The sequence below is a fragment of the Garra rufa genome, chromosome 10 (genome assembly GCF_049309525.1).
Source record: "Garra rufa chromosome 10, GarRuf1.0, whole genome shotgun sequence".
Taxonomy (NCBI): Eukaryota; Metazoa; Chordata; class Actinopteri; order Cypriniformes; family Cyprinidae; genus Garra; species Garra rufa.
The window spans coordinates 23,355,940-23,378,747 of NC_133370.1; the positions used below are offsets into that span (position 1 = coordinate 23,355,940).

Sequence of the window (22,808 nt, forward strand, 5' to 3'; positions counted from 1 at the left end):
AACACTGTGATCGAGAGTGACAGGTCAGTTTAGCCAATTTCTAGAAAATGCATTTCCCATTTTCTTAATTTGTCAAATCTTTGTTGAATACAGATGTGAGGAGGCGATGACAACGTACAAACCGAACTCATCAAAGCGTTGCATTGTCATGGACATGATCGAGTTTCTTCCAGAGTCTTTTAAAGTGAGTTTTTAGTGTTGTTTACACCTGACACTTAAATTAAAGGTTTAACAATCTAACCAGCAGGGCACTGCAAATTTCCCCAGCATCTTCTTGACACTTGCATTAAGGAATCGGAGGAGGATGTGAACAGCACCAATTACTATGTAAGTTTCCTTTTGTACTAGATGCTTAAAGTAACAACCTCTTTAACTAACATTTTGTATTTTCTCCAGATTGAGTACAACTTCAGGTGGCTTCAGCATCCACTGCAAAACCTTAAAAAGGCAGGCCTGGAAAAAGACAACACCTACAAACCTCTCAGTGCACTAAATGTTGGTACTTTCCGAAATATACAGTATGTTATAATTGTGTTAATTGTGAAAGGCCACGTTCAGAAAATGTGTCTCCACTACAGGCTATGGTGAATTTTAATCGTGTCACTTTGCTGACACATCCAGTCTGCAAGAAATATTTGGAGATGAAATGGTGAGTTACACAGCTGAAACCTGAATCTGTCATTTTTGATGTTTCAGCATCCTGAGCTAAAGAATGTTTTGTTCTACAGGAATGCCTATGGGATCAAAGCACATCTGCTCAATATGACAGTGTACGCACTGGGAGTGTTTCCTCTAACGTATCTCATTGTGAACCTGAAACCCACATTGGTCACCGCAAGAAATGTCACATCAGTCAACATGGTCTGCACGTCCCTGTACAAGGTATATACTAAAGCAATTCATTGAAAAAATGGAGGTCAAGTATGTTCAAGACAGAAAAAACTATGACTCAACTTCTCTTTCTGTACAGCAGTCCTATTTGATCACAACATGCATGCTCCTGGTTCTTGCAATGAATTTGTATGCAGTTGGGAAAGAGATCCTGCAAATGACTCAACAGGTTTGTATATGCTGCACTTTATATTTTCAACCTTACCTGTATGTAGCCAAGTAAGTAAGCAATGAATGAATGAATAAATGGTCTTAAACTGTGGCGGTCTGTGAAGAAATCTGTCTAATATGTGACCACCTGGACCACAAAACCTGTCAGAAGTAATATGGGTATATTTGTAGCAATAGCCAACAATACAGCCACAATATTTCTTTCCAGATTTGCAAACTGTTGTATCTCGGCCAAATATTGTTCAATCCTAACAACAACATCATAACCATACATCAATGGAAAGCTCATTTATTCAGCTTTCAGATAATGTATAAATAAAAAAATACCCTTATGACTGGTTTTGTGACCGGTTTTGTGACCCAGGGTCACATATGTAAACTGATACTGATCAAACCAGTAACTGCTTGGAACCGATTTTATTTTCATATAGCCCATTTGCTGACGATAATAATCCCGTGCACATATGTTTTTGATTAATAACGCGTTATAATCTCTAAAATCACCAACACAGTTTTTGTGAAAACTGCACAACAACGTAACAAATCTTGAAGCGTCATACTGTATACAGACTAATGACAATTATGAACTATATATAAACATTTATGAACATTAAAACATGAATTTTATCTAACAATTACTCACCTGTGCTTAGAACTTCATCATGATACAATTAAAACTCAAGTTAGTTTAGTCGACGTGTGTTCTGTCAAATTTACGTGTTTTGAGATTCGCAATAATCTGGCAAGATGTGAATATTTATTTTCAATTTCTGTCGCAAAAAAAGTGATACTTAAAACTTGAATGGTTACCTTATGATAATTATTGGCTATATTATGCAGAAAGACGCAAATTACAGTTAACTCCTTTTTCCTCAGAATTGACCATATGCACGAAATACTTCCTTGTTTAGACAGTCATTTCCGGTCAACTGTACCGTGCCTTAATATGAGCGTACTTTATTCGTTTTCTCTACATAATCCATTCACAATCGAAAGAAAAGTTGTTTGTCTAAGTCTAAGAGGACCAATCGTCCATGTATCCATGTATACCATTTCAAGTATGACAAATGCTATGGAGCTCATATTATGACAAAACTTTTTGAATTTGAATTGTACAAATTTGAATTATTGACAAGTGTCATTTCACAAAACTGAATATTATATGGTATTTAACATAGTTCTGAATTCGATTTTTTAAAACTTGAATATTGAACATTTGAAATTGAACACAACTGAATTTTCAAATCGCAGATTTTCAAATAGACATGTATTTTCAAACAGCAGATTTTTGTTCCGATTTCTAAGACTTCAAATATTCAGTTTTTAAAAATACAACTTCAAGTTTTCAAGATGAAAAAAAATTCGGAACATCAAATTCAGTGTTCAAAATTCAAAGCGCAGAAATTCAGATCGTACAGAAAGTAGGTCAGAGGTTATGCACAGGGAAGAGTAGATGATCTACGAAAAGTCGAACGAAGCATTTACTGTGACCGAGAGGGGGCATGTTTGGTTCACTTAGGCTAGTTTTGCCGTGGTCACAACATATTAACTCGTGGGTACGTGATAATACGCCGTGGCCACAAGTTATTATTTCGTGGGAACATCATATTAACTCGTGGGTACGTGATAATATGTCGTGGCCACAAGATGGCAGTGTATACATAGTTACACGGCTTTGCGTAAAACGAAACTGAATGCAAAACGCGCACGCGTATTCAAAGGCAATTTTAATACCCGATGTTTGGAGAGCGACTCCCCAACAAATTAGACTACATACATATCTAGGCTGTTATTAGTATGCGGGCTATAAAAGGTTGTGTTAGTTGTCTATAGCTTTGCATCATACTTGAGATCTCTTGACCTCAGGTTCTGAAAGTTTTGCCGACGAGGAATTTTTACTGGAAGTGCAGATTAAAGGGTGAATATAACATATTTAATTTCGGCTTATTGATAAACTATTACATTTTTATAGTTAAGGAATAAATCATTCACGCAGTTTCATTTGAAACACAATGAACACAACATGCTCTTCCACAAACTGGGGTAAATACATTAATAAAGTAAAAACTTAATTGGCATAATTGTCAGGCGTTTACAGTATTTGCAAAATATTTTAGCATATTAATAATACTAGCATAATTATACAGAGAGTTAATTAAAGCACTACACGAACTGAAAGGGAAATAAGCATATAAAACAATAAATATAGCCCATAAATATAGCCCTAACCAGTTAATATAATTATTATAAAAATTAGGCCTATTGTATTAGCCTACTGTTTAATAATAATAATATACAAATATGAAATATAAAGAACCGATCCGTTAACAGGCAAGCGGTGCTCCTGCAGCCAAAATACTGCCACTTACGTCTCTTTGCGTCAGGCGCCGCCAGAGATAAAAATATGTTATGTCCTTTAACCAGATTTTTAACAACAAATAGAACATTTGTCGGTAGTGTTGAAAACGAAGATCATGTAATGGAATTCTCCTAGTATGATCAATCAAAAAAAAAAAAAAATACAGAGATGTGCCTGACATTAAGACTATTCATGGGACTATGAATTATAAATAGAAGAACACATATAGTACATTTCTGTTGTGTTTATTTTTAATGAAATCAAATGTGATCTTGTTGTTTGCCACTATAGCAATGTCTTTCCCAAAACAGCACAAATCACTTCAGGCCTTTTCACACGGGACGCGGCAGTCGCGAGTGTCTATTTTCAATGGGAGCGGCGGGGAGGCGAAGTGCAAGTTTTGCTCCTGCACCCAAAATCCTGCCGCTTCCACGAACACGGCGCTTCGCAGCAGGCGCAGCCAAAGATAATTTTTTTGAAATCTTTTTGTGAGCGGCAGCGTCCGCACTGTGACCGCGTCGCGAACACCGCCTCAACTGCACAAAACGCTTCCACTACAAGAGAAGGCAGCAGCCGCGCGGCGATTCCGGCATGTCATTATCTTTACAAAAAGATCTTGTTGCCATGACATGCATACTCCCACGAGTTAATATGATGTTCCCACGAAATAATAACTTGTGGCCACGGCGTATTATCACGTACCCACGAGTTAATATGTTGTGACCACGGCAAAACTAGCCTAAGTGAACCAAACATGCCCCCTCTCGGTCACAGTAAATGCTTCGTTCGACTTTTCGTAGATCATCTTCCCTGTGCATAACCTCTGACCTACTTTCTGTACGATCTGAATTTCTGCGCTTTGAATTTTGAACACTGAATTTGATGTTCCGAATTTTTTTTTCATCTTGAAAACTTGAAGTTGTATTTTTAAAAACTGAATATTTGAAGTCTTAGAAATCGGAACAAAAATCTGCTGTTTGAAAATACATGTCTATTTGAAAATCTGCGATTTGAAAATTCAGTTGTGTTCAATTTCAAATGTTCAATATTCAAGTTTTAAAAAATCGAATTCAGAACTATGTTAAATACCATATAATATTCAGTTTTGTGAAATGACACTTGTCAATAATTCAAATTTGTACAATTCAAATTCAAAAAGTTTTGTCATAATATGAGCTCCATAAAATGCCAGTTTAAAAAAATTCGCGAGTAAATCGGCTAAATATGTGCAGTCATTGTAATAACCGGACCAAACAAATGACTTAAAAAACAAAACAAAAGCTGATGTAAAAAAAAAGAGCTTAAATGATTCAAACTAAATTCAGAGTAACAAAACTACAGCAGTAACAAGTTTGTGCTGGTTAAATGTAGGCTATTTAATAGAGTTTACAGTTCAAGATAAAACTTAAAAGTAGTTATTCAATTTTATAAAATATTTCAAATTCCTATCGATTCATATTGAGTGCATTATTTAATTATTATACCATAAATATTTAACGTATTTGTAGTGAACTATATATTAGTATTTAAATAATTCACCCTTATAGGCTGTTTGTGTGTGAGCTTTATGACTTTCTGCACTTGCTATACTATATACTTTAGGGTGGTATTTATTACTACAATTTATTATACTGGTAATTTTATAATAAATGGAAAAGCAAGACGTCTTGAAAAATATAGGGAGAGGCAGCTGCATTATAAATAATCCTCTGCTGCCATCTATTGGGTATATGGGTAATTCCATATTATTTTAGCCAAAAAGACGTTGTTTTCCGTGAAGTCATTTTTTCCGATGCCTTTTTTATGAATGAAAAGTGAGTCCTTGAAGTACATTTTATTTCATAGCTGTAGAGTTAGAAAATAATAAAGGCTTTGAAATATTACAAGATTTTAAAAATGTGTTCATGACTATAAAGGCAAGTTATTATCAAAAATACGATTAAGATGTCCTGGAAGAGAAATATCGCTAGCTAACGTTAGCCTAAACACGTTATGATAGTGTTGTCAGCATTTAAATGTACAACTATGCAGATATGGTGAGTACGGATTACCAGGCTCCGCATTTAAATTAAATGTTGTTAAATAATATGAAACTTAATGTTCATGCTGCTAACATTGTTTATAATGTTGCAATTATAATTTTTCTCAGTTTCTGATAAGAACGAGGCACTAGATCAGTCTCAAGAGTGTCCACCTAATATATAGCACATATAAAATGAGCTTCAGCGGAAGTTTACGAGCTGGCTTATCGTTATGCGGAAGTTCTAAAGAACGCTCCGTGCATAAGGTCAATTTGGACGCAAATAAATGACGCTGCGTCATCTGAATATGAACTCTGATAGGTCAGTTGAGTTACGAGAAGAGCGACGCGACTGGGCTACAGTGTAAAAAAATAAAATAAATATATACAAATAATATTAATAATTATAATGCAAAAAATAGCCATAATATAACATAACATAATAATATTATAGAGGGTTTGCGCTTACGATTTGGTAAGTTACCCGGAAGCGCAGTCATGTTGCCGATATGTAACCAACCGCATGGATTGCCCGGTTAATGTAGTACCAAATACATTGTTCTGCTAATTTATGTCGTCCAAACCACTGAAAAATCGTGTGGAAGTTACTAAACCATATAGAGAAGGCTTAGTAAGCAGGAAATATTTTGACAAACTAAAGTTAATATGTGGTAAAGATATACGAAATATTAGCCTAATATTTCACCTACCTTACCGGAAATGTTAAGAGCAAACACAAATGTTGTCAAGATTCTTGCCCTAGAAATCCTAGTTCGGTTTGGCCAATAGACACCTTTTGTTCCCCAGACAGTTCTTTGCACTCTTCTCCCTTGATTTTCCTGGTCCAACCGATTAGTAGGCTACAGCCCAAAACATGACAATAATTTACCATTTTCAGCTGCAATAAATCAACAAAATATGCAAGTTTTGTTCAGTTCGGTGGCATTGTTTATGGTCAGTGCCGTGAAACACTCTATATAATAATTTTAAGGGTTGCTCATCTTCTCTTGACTCCTCTGACAGACAGCCACTCTTCAATCTCACCAGTTTGTCAGCTTTAAAACATTTGCATCCTATAAGTTAAGGCAAGCAAAATCATTTAAATTTTGTTTTGCATTTGGAAGCGGTTGAATTATTTGCGGGATCTGTCTAACTACATGGACTGGGCTGCTGCAATCTGTTCTCTGGTGTTCGTGGTGCCGGTGATGATGAACGTGAAGAGTTCGTGGCACTGGCAGGCTGGAGCACTGGCGGCTCTGGCCTCCTGGTTGAATCTCCTCCTCTATCTCCAGCGGTACTGAACTGCTATAATGACAGTTAATATATCCACAGAGCATAATAATTTAACAGAAGAATGTCATAACATTTTTTAGGGAATTACCTGTAATCTCTCATGTCTTTAGGTTTGAACGGATTGGTATATATGTGGTAATGTTTCGGGAGATCTCACGGACACTGCTGAGCATTATTGTGCTGTTCTTCTACTTGATATTGGGATTTGCTTTGGCCTTCTATGCCTTGATGATCGAACAGGTGAGTGTATGAATATTACTAAATGAATAATAAGGATTAGTTCTCTTTCAGAATAAAAATCTCCTTAAAATTTACTAACCTCAAGATGTTCATGTCTTTCTTTCCTCACTTGAAATAGTTTTTGAGAAAAACATTTCAGGACCAATGGGTTAAAGGTTCAAATTGCAGTTTTAATGCAGCTTCAAAGGGCTCTACACGATTCCAGACAAGCAATAAGAATCTTATATAGCAAAACAATGTTATTTTCAAAAAAAAAAAACGTATTTACTTTTTAACCACAAATGTTCGTTTGCACATGCTCTTCAATGGTAACTTCACACATTACATGATAAAGTTGGAAAGATAATTTGTGATTAGTTCTTCGTCTGTGTACTTCAGTTCAAAAAGGTAGGATAGGGCTAAAAACTCCATCTCATTTTCTTCTCTAACTTCAAAACAGACATTGTTGTTTGACCTTTTTATTTGTAAAGGGCATTTGACTTTCTTTGCACGTTCACTTTGTAAACACTGGGTTAGTAGTTCCACCTTCATCGTGCGTGACCTTTCCAACCTGACTACGTAATGCAAGACAAATTGTGGTTAAAGAAGTATGAACGTTTTTTTTTCAGGAACATGACAGATCGCTTTGCTAGATTGAAGCTGGATTAAAACTGCAATTTGGACCTTCGACTATTTGGCTCCCATTAAAGTCCATTATATGGAGAAAAATCCTGGAATGTTTTCCTCAAAGGCCTTAATTTCTTTTTAACTGAAGAAAGACAGACATGAACATTTTGGATGGCATGGGGGTGAATAAATTATTGGGACATCTTTATTCTGGAAGTGAACTAATCCTTTAATAAAGAGCAATATTACAAATCATGGACACTTTGGAATACTAGCTGTGATGTTTTCATTTTATACACCAAGTTAAAAATATACACTTATTTTACAGCAACATTTTGGAAGGATGTTCCTGTCACTGCTGCAGACCTTTGTCATGATGGTTGGAGAACTCAACTACCAGGACAATTTCCTGAAACCCTTCCTGCAAGGAGACCTTCCTTTCCCCCTTTTGACAATGGCAATCTTTGTTTGGTTTGTCTTACTTGTGCCTATTCTTCTCATGAACCTTCTGGTAAGTCCTAAGGAAAACAGCATCTGAATTAAATATAATATATAATACAAATATAATATAAGAACAGTCCTCTATGCTGGATTACATATCAAACTCCTGTATTTTGAGTTTAGATTGGTTTGGCTGTGGGTGACATTGCAGAGGTTCAGACAAATGCATGTTTAAAGAGGATTGCAATGCAGGTAATTCAACACCAACACTCTGATACTCTGTCCTTATAATAGAAGAATAAGTATTCCTAAGAAACAAATGGTTTGTTCTCAGATTGAACTCCACACCAATCTGGAGGAGCGGCTTCCGTATTGGTTTATGAAGCGGGTGGACCAGGTCACCATCAAAGAATTCCCAAACAGATGCTTCAGTGGAAAGGTCTGATAAACCAAAATGACAATGATAAGATAATGTTCAGGTTTCAAAGGGCAAGCACACTTTGATAGTTGTGCAGTAGATGGTAAAACAATAAATGCTTTCCAATAACCCCAGCAAATTCAACAAACATATTTTACAAGTACTTTGCAAACAAAAGGCAATTCAGTAACTATGAACTCATATTAGAGCTTTGCGAAGAGCTCTACAAAGCATTTTTAATATTTAAAAACTTTCAATGCACTTTCCACCAGCTGTTAAAACAGATTTGATGTGCTTGTGAACAGAAAAGATGGTTTTTCTATGGGAATGAGGTGGCGAAGTCCAGGACCCGTCTCAGTCCTACCATCCACCAGTTGACTCCACTGGAACGGGAGCTAACCAAGCAGAAATACAGGTAACACCAATCTGACAAAAAAAAAAAAAACTTGATTTATAGCCAAATTTAAGTTAATCAAGTTCTGAATTAAATCCAATAAACCTTAGGCAGGGTAGCACTGTGTTTAATTTTTAACAGGAATTAAATTGAGGTTGTGAGGGACAGAAGTATAGTGCGTTTAATGGACTGTACTGTTGTTTAACAACATACTGATTGTTCTGTTGATAAAATGACAAGACAAATAAAGGTCTTACGGGTTTGGAACGACATGAGGGTGAGTAATTAGTGACAGAATGTTGTTTTTTGGTTGGAGAACTATCCCTTTAATACTTTGTGTGCCATTGTTTGCATCTATGTTAAACTCAACATGGCATCTAACCCGACAAAGGTCTATAGACCTTCATGTCTGACCATGTGCTGTAAAATTTCTCAGAATGAAGGAGATGTCAGAGAGCATGGAAAAGCAACACAACCTGCTAAAACTAATAGTGCAGAAGATGGAGATCAGCTCAGAGGCTGAAGAACATGACGGACCTCCAGTCTTTCAAGAGCTGAAAGAGAAACTCCTCACCAGGAGCAAATGGGGTCCACTGCTTAGGGCAGTGACGGCAAGAAAGAAGGGAGTCTACAAATTCATGAAAGTGTCATGAACAAGCCATTGTTTTAAAGGGAACCCCGGGTATTAAGACTTGTATGGCTTAATATAACATAAATGATGTCTCTTAATTAAATATGTAGTGGAAAATTGACTACTGGGGGGCCATTATTTTGATGATGCAAAACAGTTGCACTTTGTGAGCTACTGTCACTACCTGTTGATATTTTTACCTCAACACAACTTGGAATACACAATTCGGACCACACAATGACCACAGCTACAGAAAAGCTTACAGGTGGCGATGGATATAAGCGTAGGCTTAAACCAAATGCTGTACCATTGATTTTTCCCCAAAAGGAGTCTAAACGCCCCTAGATATCAAGTGAAATCCATGCTGAGAAACTCTGTGGCGTCCTGACAAGCATCAGCATGTTAACATCCTGCCAGGATGGCATCTTAGTTAAGATAACTTCACAATTTGAGTTCATTAAACTGTGTTTATTGCACTTGTTTTATAAAGTCCTGTCAACTTCACAATTTAAGTTCACAAAACTTAATATTTTAAGGCAGCACAAACACTTACGCTGCGTCCGAAATCACATACTTCCCTACTATATAGAACGCGAAAAACAGTGTGAGGCGAGTAGTATGTCTGAATTCATAGTATTCGAAATACAGTAGGCGAGAAGTACCCGGATGACCTACTGCTTCCGCCCGAATTCTGCAGTACGCATCCGATGGACACTTCAGGCTCCAGGAGAGGAGCCGTTATTCGAAAAAATGGCGGAAAGTGGACACGCGGCGGATGTAGTATGTCCGAATTCCATTCATACTACCCATATTCATACTATATAGAACATACTGTTTTAACGGTCATGAAGTATGTTTGAATTTAAATGTAGTACCTACTGAAGCAGTATGCGATTTCGGACGCAGCATTACTCTAAGTTGAAACAACAAAAAAAAATTTTTTTTACAGTGTAGCGTTTCTTGTCTCTGCCATTTGTAAGCTCTTTCAGTAGCTGTGGTCTACTAAAAGCCTCAAAGGCATCAGGGCCGAAGTGGAGAGACGCAGGTCTTTAGGAAGTTTTATTTGTCCACAGGCATCTTCTCATTCTTTTCTCCTATTCTTATTGCTAGGAAAAGCAGTGAAGACTTACATCACTTCTCTTGTTGCCCGTTGACTGAAAATTACAAGAAAAGCTGCACAATGTGGCATCATATCAGTATTTTTTTTGTGTTAATAAATAAATAATGGCACTCCCCATAGTCCAAAATATGTATAAAACAATGTGTTTTTTAAAACTAACAAATCTTTCATGGTTTTTTTTCTACCACATATTTCAGTAAGAGACATAATTTACGTTATATTAAGCCATACAAGTCTTAATACCAAGGGTTCCCTCTATCAGAGTTGCTGCATTTACTCATAAACTGTGATGGTGTGGCTAATATTTCTCAGTATGACCTTGCTTCTATACAACAATCAAGGCTGAAACCAAATACCAAGCAGCAAGCATTGTGTCTACATGTCATGTGTTAACTGTTACAAAGTTTGAGCATAAATTCAACCGAAGGCAAGAAAAAAATAAATGTACACTGGTTGTTTGTTCATTAATAAATTGTGATCACGTGCGCTTAAAACTATTCATTTTCATTGTTTTTTATTTCTGTATCAGTCACAGTTCTTCAGAGCAGGCGATTTACTATTTGTTATCAATTAGTAGCGGCATAAAAAACTTAAAATAATAAATTTGACCTATGCATCAAAAAAAAAACTTAACAAATAAAAAAAATTGCTAGCGTTTTTTCCATCCATAATACAGAATATCCACAGCTACAGTATGTCAGACTATCAGTTGCAAAGACAAATTTAGGACTCTTTGGCCTTTTTGGTCTCTCCCTTCACCGTCATTCTCTTCCTCTTGAGTCCAGTTTGCTCTGTTGAGATACATAACTTTTAAGTATCACAAGGATCATTGTTTGAGCTGCAGGAATCTCACACGAAATATGAAATAGGCTTCTGACCTTTGCCTGTGGTTTTATTTTGCTCCTCTCTCTGAGCTGACTGCCTTGCTTGTGAGGAGGAGGAAGAGGAGTCAGGGAGCTCCTTCCTCTGTCTGTGACCCTCCAGCATGCCTACCTCCTGGGCTTTTCCTAGAGAGAGGGGTTTGGTTTAGTTTAGAAGGGGGGAGTGCACTATTTTAATGAGTGTATTAATATCTGCCTTTAATTTAGAAAGATTGTACCAACTGTACTTTATATTACCAGTTTTACCAAACTGTTTTGCTGATGATAGTTCTGCGTGATGCATACTATACCTCTGACATCCAGAGATAGAAATGCATTTAGAGAGCATAAGGTCACAAAGCTTGTTAGTTTTGTTAGCCATGCATTTTGGTAGCACTGCAGCCAGCTTCACTTGGCAGAGTTGGAAGGTATTGACCAAAGACATTAAAAGGCAAACAAATGTTAATCTGCAGAACAGAGAATAAGATACCTTTATTTATAAGAGTTTAACAATAGTTTGAGACATTGTTTCAGTAATTGCTATTGTTAAAATAATTTAAATAATTTAAAACACACCATAGTGCATCACATCTTATTAAGCTACATTAAAATGATTAGAAATTCTGTCCATACAGTTTCATATCAATCTACATTACTTTAATCTGTAACTATCATAGAGTATTTGTTAACGGCATATTAAGGAAGTTACCACTTTCCGAGAAACTGCCCACTGTCTGTATTATGTTTCTGGTTTCAATATACTTCAAACATTAATAATGATCAGTATTAATTGATCATAACTTGAGTTGAGGTAAAAAGATTACTTTACTCTTTTTATAACAAAATAGGTTTCAAAGTTCAAAGCATTGTTAGTTTAAGCAAGTTTAAGATGCATCACGCCCCTGTAATGATTTGGTTTGAAAAAAAAAAAAAAAAAAGATCACTCTCAGTTAAAGCAAAACTACATAGACTGCAAAGCTGCCACATCCCCAAAAAGGATGAAACTCATTTATTTAGGTTCAAATTATTTTACAAAGTACACAAAGGTTCTTGAATGGTCATAAATCAGTTAAATTATTAACTCCAATTCGCATCAGGTTATTTAAGTAATAACATTACAACTATAAACAACATTTGTTGTCTTACATGCAACAATAAGTGGGGGAAAAAGAACATTTTCATTAATTAAAAATAATAAAAAATTGCATATCAGTACAATGAATCTAGCACTCTACCAGCATTTACAAATATGTTTAACAAATGAATTAGACAAGTTGCCATAAGGTTTGAACAGTAAGTTAGGTACTCCAATTCCACACTCCACACAGTTGGTAAAGTCATGCACAATGCACAATCCTCTCTCTTTTCAGCCCAAAGCACTATTCAAAATGCAGTGTGCATTCATGAGGACACAGCAACACAAAGTGCTCGCGGAAAAAACAACAACAGCAACAAAAAAAAAAAAAAAAAAAAACGAATCTCACATTATGGTCCCAAATACAAGTAAAATGACATGTATCCTGCGCAAAATACTGACAGTCCCCATTTATAAATATATATAAACGAAAAAATTGTTCGGAAACAACAGTCTAAAAATGAAAAAGGGAAAAAAAAACTACAAACAAGCCAAAAAAAAAACCGCAATGTACAGACATCTGAACGACAGTACTAACATTGTTTGAGCTCAAGTTTGTGCTGAAAGGGCTCCATTATCTTACTTGTGTTCCAATCGCAGCAGTTGTTCCTTACCATTTATGGTTAGAGATTTTAACTGTCCGTCTTCTTCCACTTCTACACGTTCCTGTCCATTCTCGACGATTCTATACAAACAAATAAATTGCACATCTATGAATTACAGGAAGGAAACATTTAAAAATGTTGTTTCAGGCTGTCTTGCTTATGCAGTTGGTTTGACGTTGCTTTTTATATCTCAAACTTTCCACCTTATTTTGGAACTTAGGGCGTGTTCACACTTGTAGTTCAGTTCGTTTGGTTCATTTGGTCCGGACCAAAAAGGAAAATGATGCACTTGGTCCTGGTTCGCTTAGTGTTCACACTGCCATTTTTAACAGCGAACCAAAAGATAAAGAATCTAAAGGCATAGTGATACATTCACAACATGATTGGTCGGGTTGAGTGACGTATATTTTGTAAAAGGTGCGTTTTACTTGTCATGTTTGGTTCGATTAAAACGAACTCTGGTGCGATTGCTCTGTTAATTTTGGTTCATTTGAGTAAGTGTGAACATGATTTCACAAAGGAAACAAGCGGTGTATCTAAAACAAAGTAAGCAAAGGGCAAACGTAGAATAATGGGTAGGTAATGGGCCTTTTATGAGCTCTTTGTGGTGAAAATAAAATCATATACACACAACAATGACCGCGCTTAGTCCAGTAGATGGCATTAAGTATGTGCGCCTTTTTATTTTGTTTGCAGTGTTTGGTGATTTCAGTCACAAAATATAGGCTTACGTCATTCAACCTGACCAATCAGGTTGTGAATGTATCACTATGCCTTAAGGTTCGGTATCTTTAGGTTCGCTGTTAAAAATGCCAGTGTAAACGCCAAGCGAACCAGAACCAAATGTATTGTTTTCCTTCTTGGTCCGGACCAAATGAACCAAACTACAAGTGTGAACACACCCTTAACAGCCCAGGTATACTTCATGGTCGGACGGCCGAAGTATACTTTGGTCTTAAAGTGGTACTGAGAGTGTATAAGACCAAAGTATCCATTCATTGATCGGCCTGCTCAGCATTGCTTTAAATCGAATAGACCTAGCCATCTGCTGGACTAAGCGCGCTCATTGTTGAGTGTATAAGATTTTATTTTCACCACCTGCAAACTCACAAAGAGCTCATAAAAGGCACTTTACCTCCCCATTGCACCACGTTTGCCCTCTGTTCATTTTGTTTTGAATACATCGTGTGCTACAGAAGCAGATGCAACCAGATGATGCCACACTTACCCATTAAAAATAAGATGGATAAATTACAACTCTGGAAAGATGCCTACCTTTTTGTAGTGATTTTCCTGCCATTGATGAATTTAGTGGAGGTTGACACAGAGCGGAAGCTGCCCATGCCTCCGCCGCCTCCACCTCCGCCTCCGCCTCCGCCTCCGCCTCCGCCTCCGCCACCACCACCACCAAATGAAGTCGAAGAGAAAGAAGTAAATCCGCCACCTCCTCCCATATGCCCAAAGGGGGAGAAACCTAACAAAATAAAAAAATTTAATTAAAAATTAAGAAACAAACAAACACTATGGCAACTAAACATCCTGATGCTCATGGATGTAAACATATACCTCCAAGTAGGCAATGGAGGCAAGTGCCTCCTCAAAATATTGGATGAAAAAAAAATTGTAGAAAAATAAAACAATGCCAATATTACAACATATAACAATAAAATGTGTATAAATCACTTGTTTTTCTAAAGAAACACTGTCCAATAGCGACACAAGCAGGTAAAGTTACAGCGGAAGTCGACGTCCCTCTTGCCTCCCCTGAGGCCACTGAGTTTTAACAGACCCCCTAAAGCGTTCCATGAGTTTGGTGGGGGGTAATTGAGAATGAATGGTGAAAATGATTGGATATGACTGGTTATGTTCGGCTGTGATTGGTTCATGCAATAAATCCAGCCTCTTATGTTTATGCGTGTTCTGCGTTCGCAAATCAGTCTGAATGAACAATTTAATGGTGTTAATGGGTAGATTAACCACTTTGTTATTATAAAATGAGACAAAAATGGCATGAAAACTTGATCTGTGGGATTTTTTAGTGAGTAATCAACTTGGTGTAATTTAAATTAAATCTCTATGTCTATGAGCAATATTTACAGAGCTTTTTATGACGTATGGTCTGAAAAATTAAAAAAATAGTTAAATGTTAACTAATAAAAAGAACAGCTGAACATAAGTTCACAATTAAAATAAATTGTTTAAATAGTAATTGCCTCCAGTTATTATTTTGGAATAAATGTAAAGTGCTTAAAAACACCAACTTGATTAGATTCATACTTGGCTTATACAAACTGAATGTTAATTACATTGTTAATGTAAAAATATAAAATAGTATTTAATTTTTTTTTGCTTATAAAGCAAGTAATGTTTAACCAAAAAAAAAATGTACCTGGGACATGAATTTACATTTGATTCATAAAAAAAAAAAAAAAAATATTCAGAACACCATCGCACACCCCACTAATATTTATGGCCTAAGCCTATAAAAAGACATCATATCATGTTTGACTTCATGTAAAAGTTTCAGGTTAGTTTTGGCCTTTATTTTGAGCAGCTTGTGTTTGCACAATTGAAAAGATTTGAAATGAAGCACAATCATATTTGTAACATCTGACCTGCATCAAAAGATGAAAATCCTGCCCCAAAAGGTGGGAATCCCCCAAAGCCCCCGAAGAAGGACCCTCCTGTCCGGCTCCTGCTCATGCCCCGCTGCTGCTGGTGGTGGTGGTGGTGGTGGTGGTGCCGCCGAGCACCACCAAAGAAGTCATCGTCAAATGGATCTCTAGCTAAAAATGTAAAGAATGCAGCATTTATAGACCTTGCGTAGCTCCGCCCCTTTCCAGCGCTGTGCTTCTTGTCTTCTGTCTCCAATGAATGCACACAAATAAACACTGTAAACTCACCAAAGAAATCTGCAAAAGGATCTTGTCCACCAAAGAATTCCCTGAAAACATCCTCTGGATTGCGGAATGTGAATCCACCAAAGTGGTCATTATTAAAGTGCCCTCTTCCTCCTCCTGTGCAAATGGTGAAAAAAGTGACAGGGTCAAACATAGCTTTTTGACATCATATTGGCATTTTATTTATATACATATATATATTTATTCCAAAATAGGGATTAATTAGGGCCCGTGCTGGCAATGGAATGAGCACATTTTGAAAAATGAGTTCTTTTTATTTTCACATTTTCCATTAAAATACCTTCAAAATGATATATGACTTGTCGTTTGAAGGCGATAGAGTCAGTCATCTGATTTTGAGAAATATCGAGTTAAATCACCAAGCAACGTAGCATATTTTCCTCCAATTCTTTTCTTAAAAACAATTACTATATTATTTATCACAATATCGCTATTTTTATTTTATCTCTATTATAAAAAAATAACAAAGATGCAGATAAACAGTAGTTTAATCATGGCAGCAAGTGATTCTGTCTTTTCTTTTATTGTTTGATTAACATTGAGTCAGATCTATATTATATTAAGACCTACTGTAATGCATGGATCTAACATAATGTTACAAATCAGATTTTTCCCCAACCATTAACTAAACGTTCATGTAAGACATAACAGATTAGGTTATTTGAATCTCGCCAAGACATATTTCGCTATAATGTACTTTATATGTGACCCTCTACATTGTGTGGTTTGTTAGGATAGGACAATATTTGGCCGAGATACAACTATGTGAAAGTCTGAAATCTGAGGGTGCAAAAAACTAAATACTAAGAAAATTGCCTTTAAAGTCGTCCAAATTAAGTTCTTAGCAATGCATATTACTAATCAAAATACAGGTTTTAATATATTTACAGTACGAAATTCACAAAATATCTTCATGAAACTTTGCTTAATATGATAATGATTTTTGGCATAAAAGAAAAATAATAATAATAATAAAAGAAAAGATCATTTTGACCCACAAAATGTATTGTTGGCTATTGCTACAAATATACCCGTGCTACTTATGACTGGTTTTGTGGTCCAGGGTCACATATTTACTATAAATGCTGCACTTTGCAACAGCAGACCTACAACTTGTGGTGAGAAGCAGCAGCAGTCATCCAGAAGTGAGCAGAGAAAGAGGTACTCCCTCTCATAAAATGTAAAAAATAAAGATCATTTTAGATGTTTAATTACAATTTTGAGCATTGGGATTGCTAGAAGAGGGCTTAATTAACTAATTTTTGTGAAAATTCGACCAAAACTTATATTTTAACTTCTTTTACCTGTAGCTCAAAATTAGACTGTGCGCATTCCAACTTATTTTGCCAGTACGGGTCACATATTATTAAAATACACTGTAGGAAGGAACATTGTAGAATATAATTTACCTCCACCTGGAGTTAAGCCTTCCTTTCCATATCGATCATATACGTTCCTTTTGTCCGCTGAAGGAGAGCAAACAAAGAGTTAATCATCCACATTTTGTTAATGAACTCATAGTAAGCCAAAAATACTAACATAAATAGATTTTTTTGCAAGCAGCTGTCAAAAATGAATTATTTGACTCATGCACCAGCCCCGAATCGCACCAGAAAAAGTGGGTGCAGTACCATCTCATTCATTTTTTGGATTTCGAAAAAAAAAAGAAAAAAAAAAAAATCCATCATAAAGAGCAGTGGATACAAACACTGAACACACCACCTCCTTATGAAGGAGTGTCTCTAAAGTGCAGAGTCTGTACAAGGCTGATAAGACTTAAGCATGCTATTTTGACAATGCAGTGAGAGTGTGTGTAATCAGCTGTGCCACGTTTGGCTAAATACAAAAAACATTGAGAATCTATAGCTCCCCTGATATGGCCATTTAAAAATTTGTTATTGTTACTACTAGCCTTTAGAAAGGTTTACATATTAAGTTTTCACTGGCCATGAGAAAAAAAATTAAAAAATATTTTAAGTGAAATGCCATAAACAAGCATATTTATTTTGATATCTTTTTAAAATTTATTATGTTAGGACTTACCATCTGAAAGGACTTCATAAGCTTCTGAAAGCTCCTTAAACATCCTTTCTGCCTCGTCCTTGTTATCTGGATTCTTATCTGGATGCCACTTGAGGGCTAGTTTCCTGTACCTATGAGGGAAATACACCATGACCAGTGATAAATGAGCAAAGACAGGCAGTATACAATTTTTAAAGGGGTCATGAACTTCCCTTCATCTTTTGAAATGTAAGAGGACATTATACTATAAAAAACATCCTGTAAGTTTCAGAACTCAAAACTTTCTCATTAGTTTAAAAACAACTTATATTGAAGCCAATCTGCCAAATGACAGGTTGTGGAATGGGCCACTTTATGGGTAAACACCGACTCCGAAAAAAGAAGATCAACGACTGCTTCTACATCACTGCCCGTTTAGCCCCGCCCACTCATTTACATATGTAGTGTAAATAAGAGAGGCAAATGAATAAATGATAAGGATTGCTCCAAAGACATAAAGATGCTGTGCAGTGCCAAGTTGTGGAAAAACACAGTCTTTACATCATCTTCCTTCTGATCCCAACATTAGTAAAGAGTGGATGAAGATCCAGAAGACCACATCAGTAAGAACTTGGAACTTTGTCCACTTGATTTTACCACTTGTCTGTTTATAAACAAGGCACAATCTGACACAGGATTTTCAGAAAGACTGAAACTAAGACGATGAAGTGCCGATTATATTGAATCTGACAGTAATGTTGCACTCACAAGTGTGAGTATCTGTTTTAATTATGTGTTCCCAGAGCTGTACAACAAATGCAAGGCACAAGTGGAATATTATGCAGCAACAACCGCTTCAATGAGTAAATTAATGCATACAGAAGCACCAAATTGGTGTATTTGAATATTTATATTTAATTTATGCAGCAGTTCTGAGAAAGAAGCCAATTTTTTATAGAGTTGTTGAAAAGTTGAATCTTTTTTGTTAGCTGATGAACAACACTTATACAAAGTATGCAAAACTAAAAAAAAAAAAAAAAAAAAAAAAAAAGAATCTTGACTTTTTTTTTTTTTTCAAATTTTGTGACAAAATATATTTACTAATCTGTTTTCAAAAAAGAAGTTGTTGAATAAAATGTTAAATTACTTATTTTGTCACTCATGTTAATTCCTTAATGTGATAATGAAGTGTCCTCTTTTCATTCTCAAAATGAGCTCCCTTTCATCAGGGTAAAAGCAACATTCATTATTAATTTCATAACATATTAGAGCCTTGATTTGCCTGAATTGACAGTGAATAAGGTGAGTCAAACTGTTTATGAAACAACTCAAAATAAGCTTTTTCAAGGTTTTGATTATACTTTTAAATTTTTTTATTCTTTGAAAATGCTTACAAAATTATCCCAATTATTTTTGAATTATTATTTGATTTTTAAGCAGTTCAAAACACCTGATGAACATAAATGAATTTGTACACATCGCAATATATGTCGCAGGAAAAAAAATATATCGCAATGTAATTTTTTCCCAATATCGTGCAGTCCTATTTGGAATGACAATGGGGGTAAGTGAGATTAATGACAAAATTTTCATTTTGGGGTGGAGTAACCCTTTAACCTAAATCACAGCAGTGTCCATAAATGAAGGATGTAGGCTGTCAAACATACACAATTATTAGCCAATCATAGCAGTGGCTGTTTACTTCCGAGTCTACAATCCGCCATGTCTATTCAAACATACCATTCTGGTGAGGGGGGTTAAAACAGGACAGAAATGGTCTATAGTCTTCTAAATAATTTTTTGTGATGTAAAATCTTGATACGATTATAAGTAGACCTCAGAGAACAGTACAAAATAATAATTAAAAAACAATTTAAAAAGTCATTAGTGCTACTATTTTTACATCTGAATTACTGTTAAATTTTGAAAAGCATGCATTGTTAGGGATATTAAGAGAACTAACTGAAACCAAAGATGAAGCTTACGCTTTTTTGATGTCATCTGGAGATGCATTTCTCTGCACCCCTAGAGTCCTGTAATAGTCGTCACCCATGGCCACCAACTTCAATTGCTGGCTGTCAAAAAGGGGATAAATGACAAAATAATTATTATTAGCACATATCTGCAGGCACTAAACTATATGTGACCCTGCACCACAAAACCAATTTTTAAACTTTCTGAAATTGAGATTTATACATCATTTGAAAAGTTGAATAAATAAGCTTTCCATTAATGTATGGTTTGTTAGTGAAAGAAAAATTGATAATTTTGACCCATACAATGTATTTTGGCTATTGCTACAAATATACCCGTGCGGCATGCTACTTAAGACTTTTAAGGTTTTGTGGTCCAGGGTCACATATAGTAATCTATCATTTGATGCATGAATTTCAGGCTCTAATATTTCACCATGATAAAAACTTCTGTTGTGCACAATCATACTGTAATAATTTTAAAGCTTTGATCATAAAACTAATAAATTAAATATCATATTACTAAGAAATATTATTGGGAGACACACAGTATCAATTGATATACATTACAAGCTAACAGAACTTCATTCTTCTATTTGGCCATATAAATAAAATCTGCACCAGTCTGCATATTTTTGCTCAGTTTAGGCCTCTAAATAAAACCGATGTGTTTTTTCCTCCTCGAGTGTGAGCTCCATATAATCTCATCTATTTCATAATTTACAGGCCATAAAAGAAATCCATAAACAAATTTCAAATGCTTAAATTTCTTTACCACAGCAAATGTGAAACTGAAACCTTTATTCATTTGTAATATATGTTATAAACAAAGAGAAAGTCCAGATCAGCTTAAATAGCCAACGACTGACTGTGGAGCTAATAACAGGTGCTTTCTGAATCTCAACCAGGGACTTTCATTTACTATTTACATTTACACATGACATGGTGATATTAGGAAAATAAATAGCAACTGAAATCTGACACACAGCTTGCTACAGGAAACATAGATTTGTATTCTGCTTTTTTATTTTTTTATCTCTCAGTAATATATATCAAAAACATTACTCATTACGTGTGATTGAACATGTTCTGTAAAAAAAAAAAAAAGTCTGTCATCTGCATGAGCCTATGCAAATAATAAAGTAGTTCTCAATCTGTTTTGATGTGTGACTAATTGAAATCACCCTGTGGGCTGGTCACATTTCCTTATTGCCTGATACTAACAGGCTGTTTTCATTTCGAAACCAAGCCGAAAGCATGTGATGCCTCTATTTTGTCCATCAATGACCCAGAATCAAGCTCAGCTCTCATTTATGTGGCAAACACCTTGGGGCACTAACTTCATATCATGCTGGATTTGTTTTCACAAAACACATAATATTTTGACTGTTGGTAGAGAAGGACAAGTGCAAATTAACAGACAGAGATGTGTTATGGATGTCATGTTGTGATTACCCTATTAAACAATATGATAAAACATACAGTTATGAATATAAGGAATGATTTTTGGTGCAGTGCAAATAGATGGCCACAAAAGCACACTGGATAAAAGCAGCAGAGGCATAGTTCACACAAAAAAGAAAATTCATGTTGTTCCAAACCTGTATGACTTACATTCTTCAGTGGAACAAAAAATGTCTTGAATGTCTAGAATGACAGTCTTTGTAACCACACTTTCATTTCATAGACAAAAGACGCATTCAAAGTGATGACTGAGGCTGTCATTCTGATAAATATATTTTCTGTGTTTGGCAGAAGAAAGAAAAACACGCAGATTTGGAAGAACATGAAGGATGTTCATGTCTCTTTAAAGCTTCTCTATGTCAACAAGCTGGCCAGCGAACAACGATACTATTAATAAATCCCATTAATACCTTCTTCCTAACTAATTAAAAGCTTACCCCTTTTTACCACACTTTCAGCAAACCAAAACATCGGAATAGCGATATCATTTGCTGTTATTCATTATCGACCTGGCAACCTTGGCATCTTTTAGATGAGCTAGCCAGCTAGCCACAATGCTATAAGATGGCAAGCAGGATTTGTTATTATTTATCTCATAAAGCAAATCCCTAACGTAAACCTGGAGACGTATTTAACGCTTAACCTACCTTGTGTTTTAACTGCCAAAGGCAGCTGCTCTGTATTTGGTCCGCTAATCTCTGTCTGTGGGACGCTGTATCGAGCTGATGTGACAAGCAACGAAGCGTCCGGAAATAACACGAATCTTCTAGGGAGGTTTTCGCTAGATTTGACGTCACGTCCTGTTTGAGGTATTCAAAACATTCGCGCCTTTGGTTTCAGTGTTTCTGAGGAAATCAATCATTTTAGTGGACAAGTTTGACAGCTGCTTTATGAAGTCGTAAAATAGTCGGCTCTGTGCGTTTTCGTCTGCTAAATGAAAAAAAGTTGGCTGTTAGAATTGCTGTATTTACCATAGCATTAAGCTGTTCATCAAGTAGCCACGCATGAGGACTGCTGCTTCTTTAGATGCGGACACGTTTATGGCGGTCGTATAATATGTGACCCTGGACCACAAAACCAGTCATAAGGGCCATTTTTTTAAGTTTAAATTTATACATCATTTGAAAGCTGAATAAGCTTTCCATGATGTATGGTTTGTAAGGATACTATTATTTGGCCGAGATACTATTTTAAAATCTGGAATCTGACAGTCCAAGAAAAATCAAAATATTGAGAAAATTAAGTTCTTAGCCATGCATATTACT

General features: G+C 35.7%; 2 protein-coding genes across 3 annotated transcripts in view; one reads left to right on the top strand and one right to left on the bottom strand.

Moving 5' to 3' along the window:
* trpa1a (transient receptor potential cation channel, subfamily A, member 1a) overlaps positions 1–10,943 on the top strand; it is a 21,160-nt gene extending 10,217 nt beyond the window's left edge. The window contains exons 14-27 of the mRNA XM_073849402.1: positions 4–23; positions 94–184; positions 268–327; positions 397–495; positions 579–649; positions 729–882; positions 971–1,060; positions 6,566–6,735; positions 6,845–6,974; positions 7,909–8,091; positions 8,205–8,273; positions 8,356–8,460; positions 8,745–8,854; positions 9,270–10,943. Of these exons, the coding sequence (XP_073705503.1) occupies positions 4–23; positions 94–184; positions 268–327; positions 397–495; positions 579–649; positions 729–882; positions 971–1,060; positions 6,566–6,735; positions 6,845–6,974; positions 7,909–8,091; positions 8,205–8,273; positions 8,356–8,460; positions 8,745–8,854; positions 9,270–9,486 (1,569 nt within the window). The 3' untranslated portion in view covers positions 9,487–10,943. The remainder of the gene's footprint in view (positions 1–3; positions 24–93; positions 185–267; positions 328–396; positions 496–578; positions 650–728; positions 883–970; positions 1,061–6,565; positions 6,736–6,844; positions 6,975–7,908; positions 8,092–8,204; positions 8,274–8,355; positions 8,461–8,744; positions 8,855–9,269) is intronic.
* Positions 10,944–11,081: 138 nt separating this feature from the next.
* dnajb6a (DnaJ heat shock protein family (Hsp40) member B6a) lies at positions 11,082–22,305 on the bottom strand. 2 transcript variants are annotated; one of them, XM_073848840.1, is made up of 10 exons: positions 22,191–22,305; positions 20,092–20,181; positions 18,149–18,258; positions 17,515–17,571; positions 16,088–16,201; positions 15,800–15,970; positions 14,460–14,658; positions 13,194–13,264; positions 11,463–11,591; positions 11,082–11,375 (listed from the first exon to the last, which is right to left on the bottom strand). In XM_073848840.1, exons 2-10 carry the CDS (start codon positions 20,157–20,159, stop codon positions 11,308–11,310), a joined length of 987 nt encoding a protein of 328 aa, XP_073704941.1. In that variant the 5' UTR covers positions 20,160–20,181; positions 22,191–22,305; the 3' UTR covers positions 11,082–11,307. The 2 variants fall into 2 exon arrangements, with proteins under 2 accessions (XP_073704941.1, XP_073704942.1); XM_073848841.1 differs by having other exon boundaries at positions 20,092–20,177; positions 22,191–22,257.
* Between the last annotated feature and the right edge of the window lie 503 nt (positions 22,306–22,808).

What these genes read in the sequence shown, in the direction of transcription:
- dnajb6a (XM_073848840.1), bottom strand. Translation starts at nt 20,159, where the DNA reads ATGGGTGACGACTATTACAGGACTCTAGGGGTGCAGAGAAATGCATCT. An exon ending in CCAGATGACATCAAAAAAGC is followed by an intron (nt 18,259 to 20,091) that starts GTAAGCTTCATC and finishes TTTCCCTCATAG; the next exon opens with GTACAGGAAACTAGCCCTCA. An exon ending in AAATAAAACCACAGGCAAAG is followed by an intron (nt 11,376 to 11,462) that starts GTCAGAAGCCTA and finishes GTATCTCAACAG; the next exon opens with AGCAAACTGGACTCAAGAGG.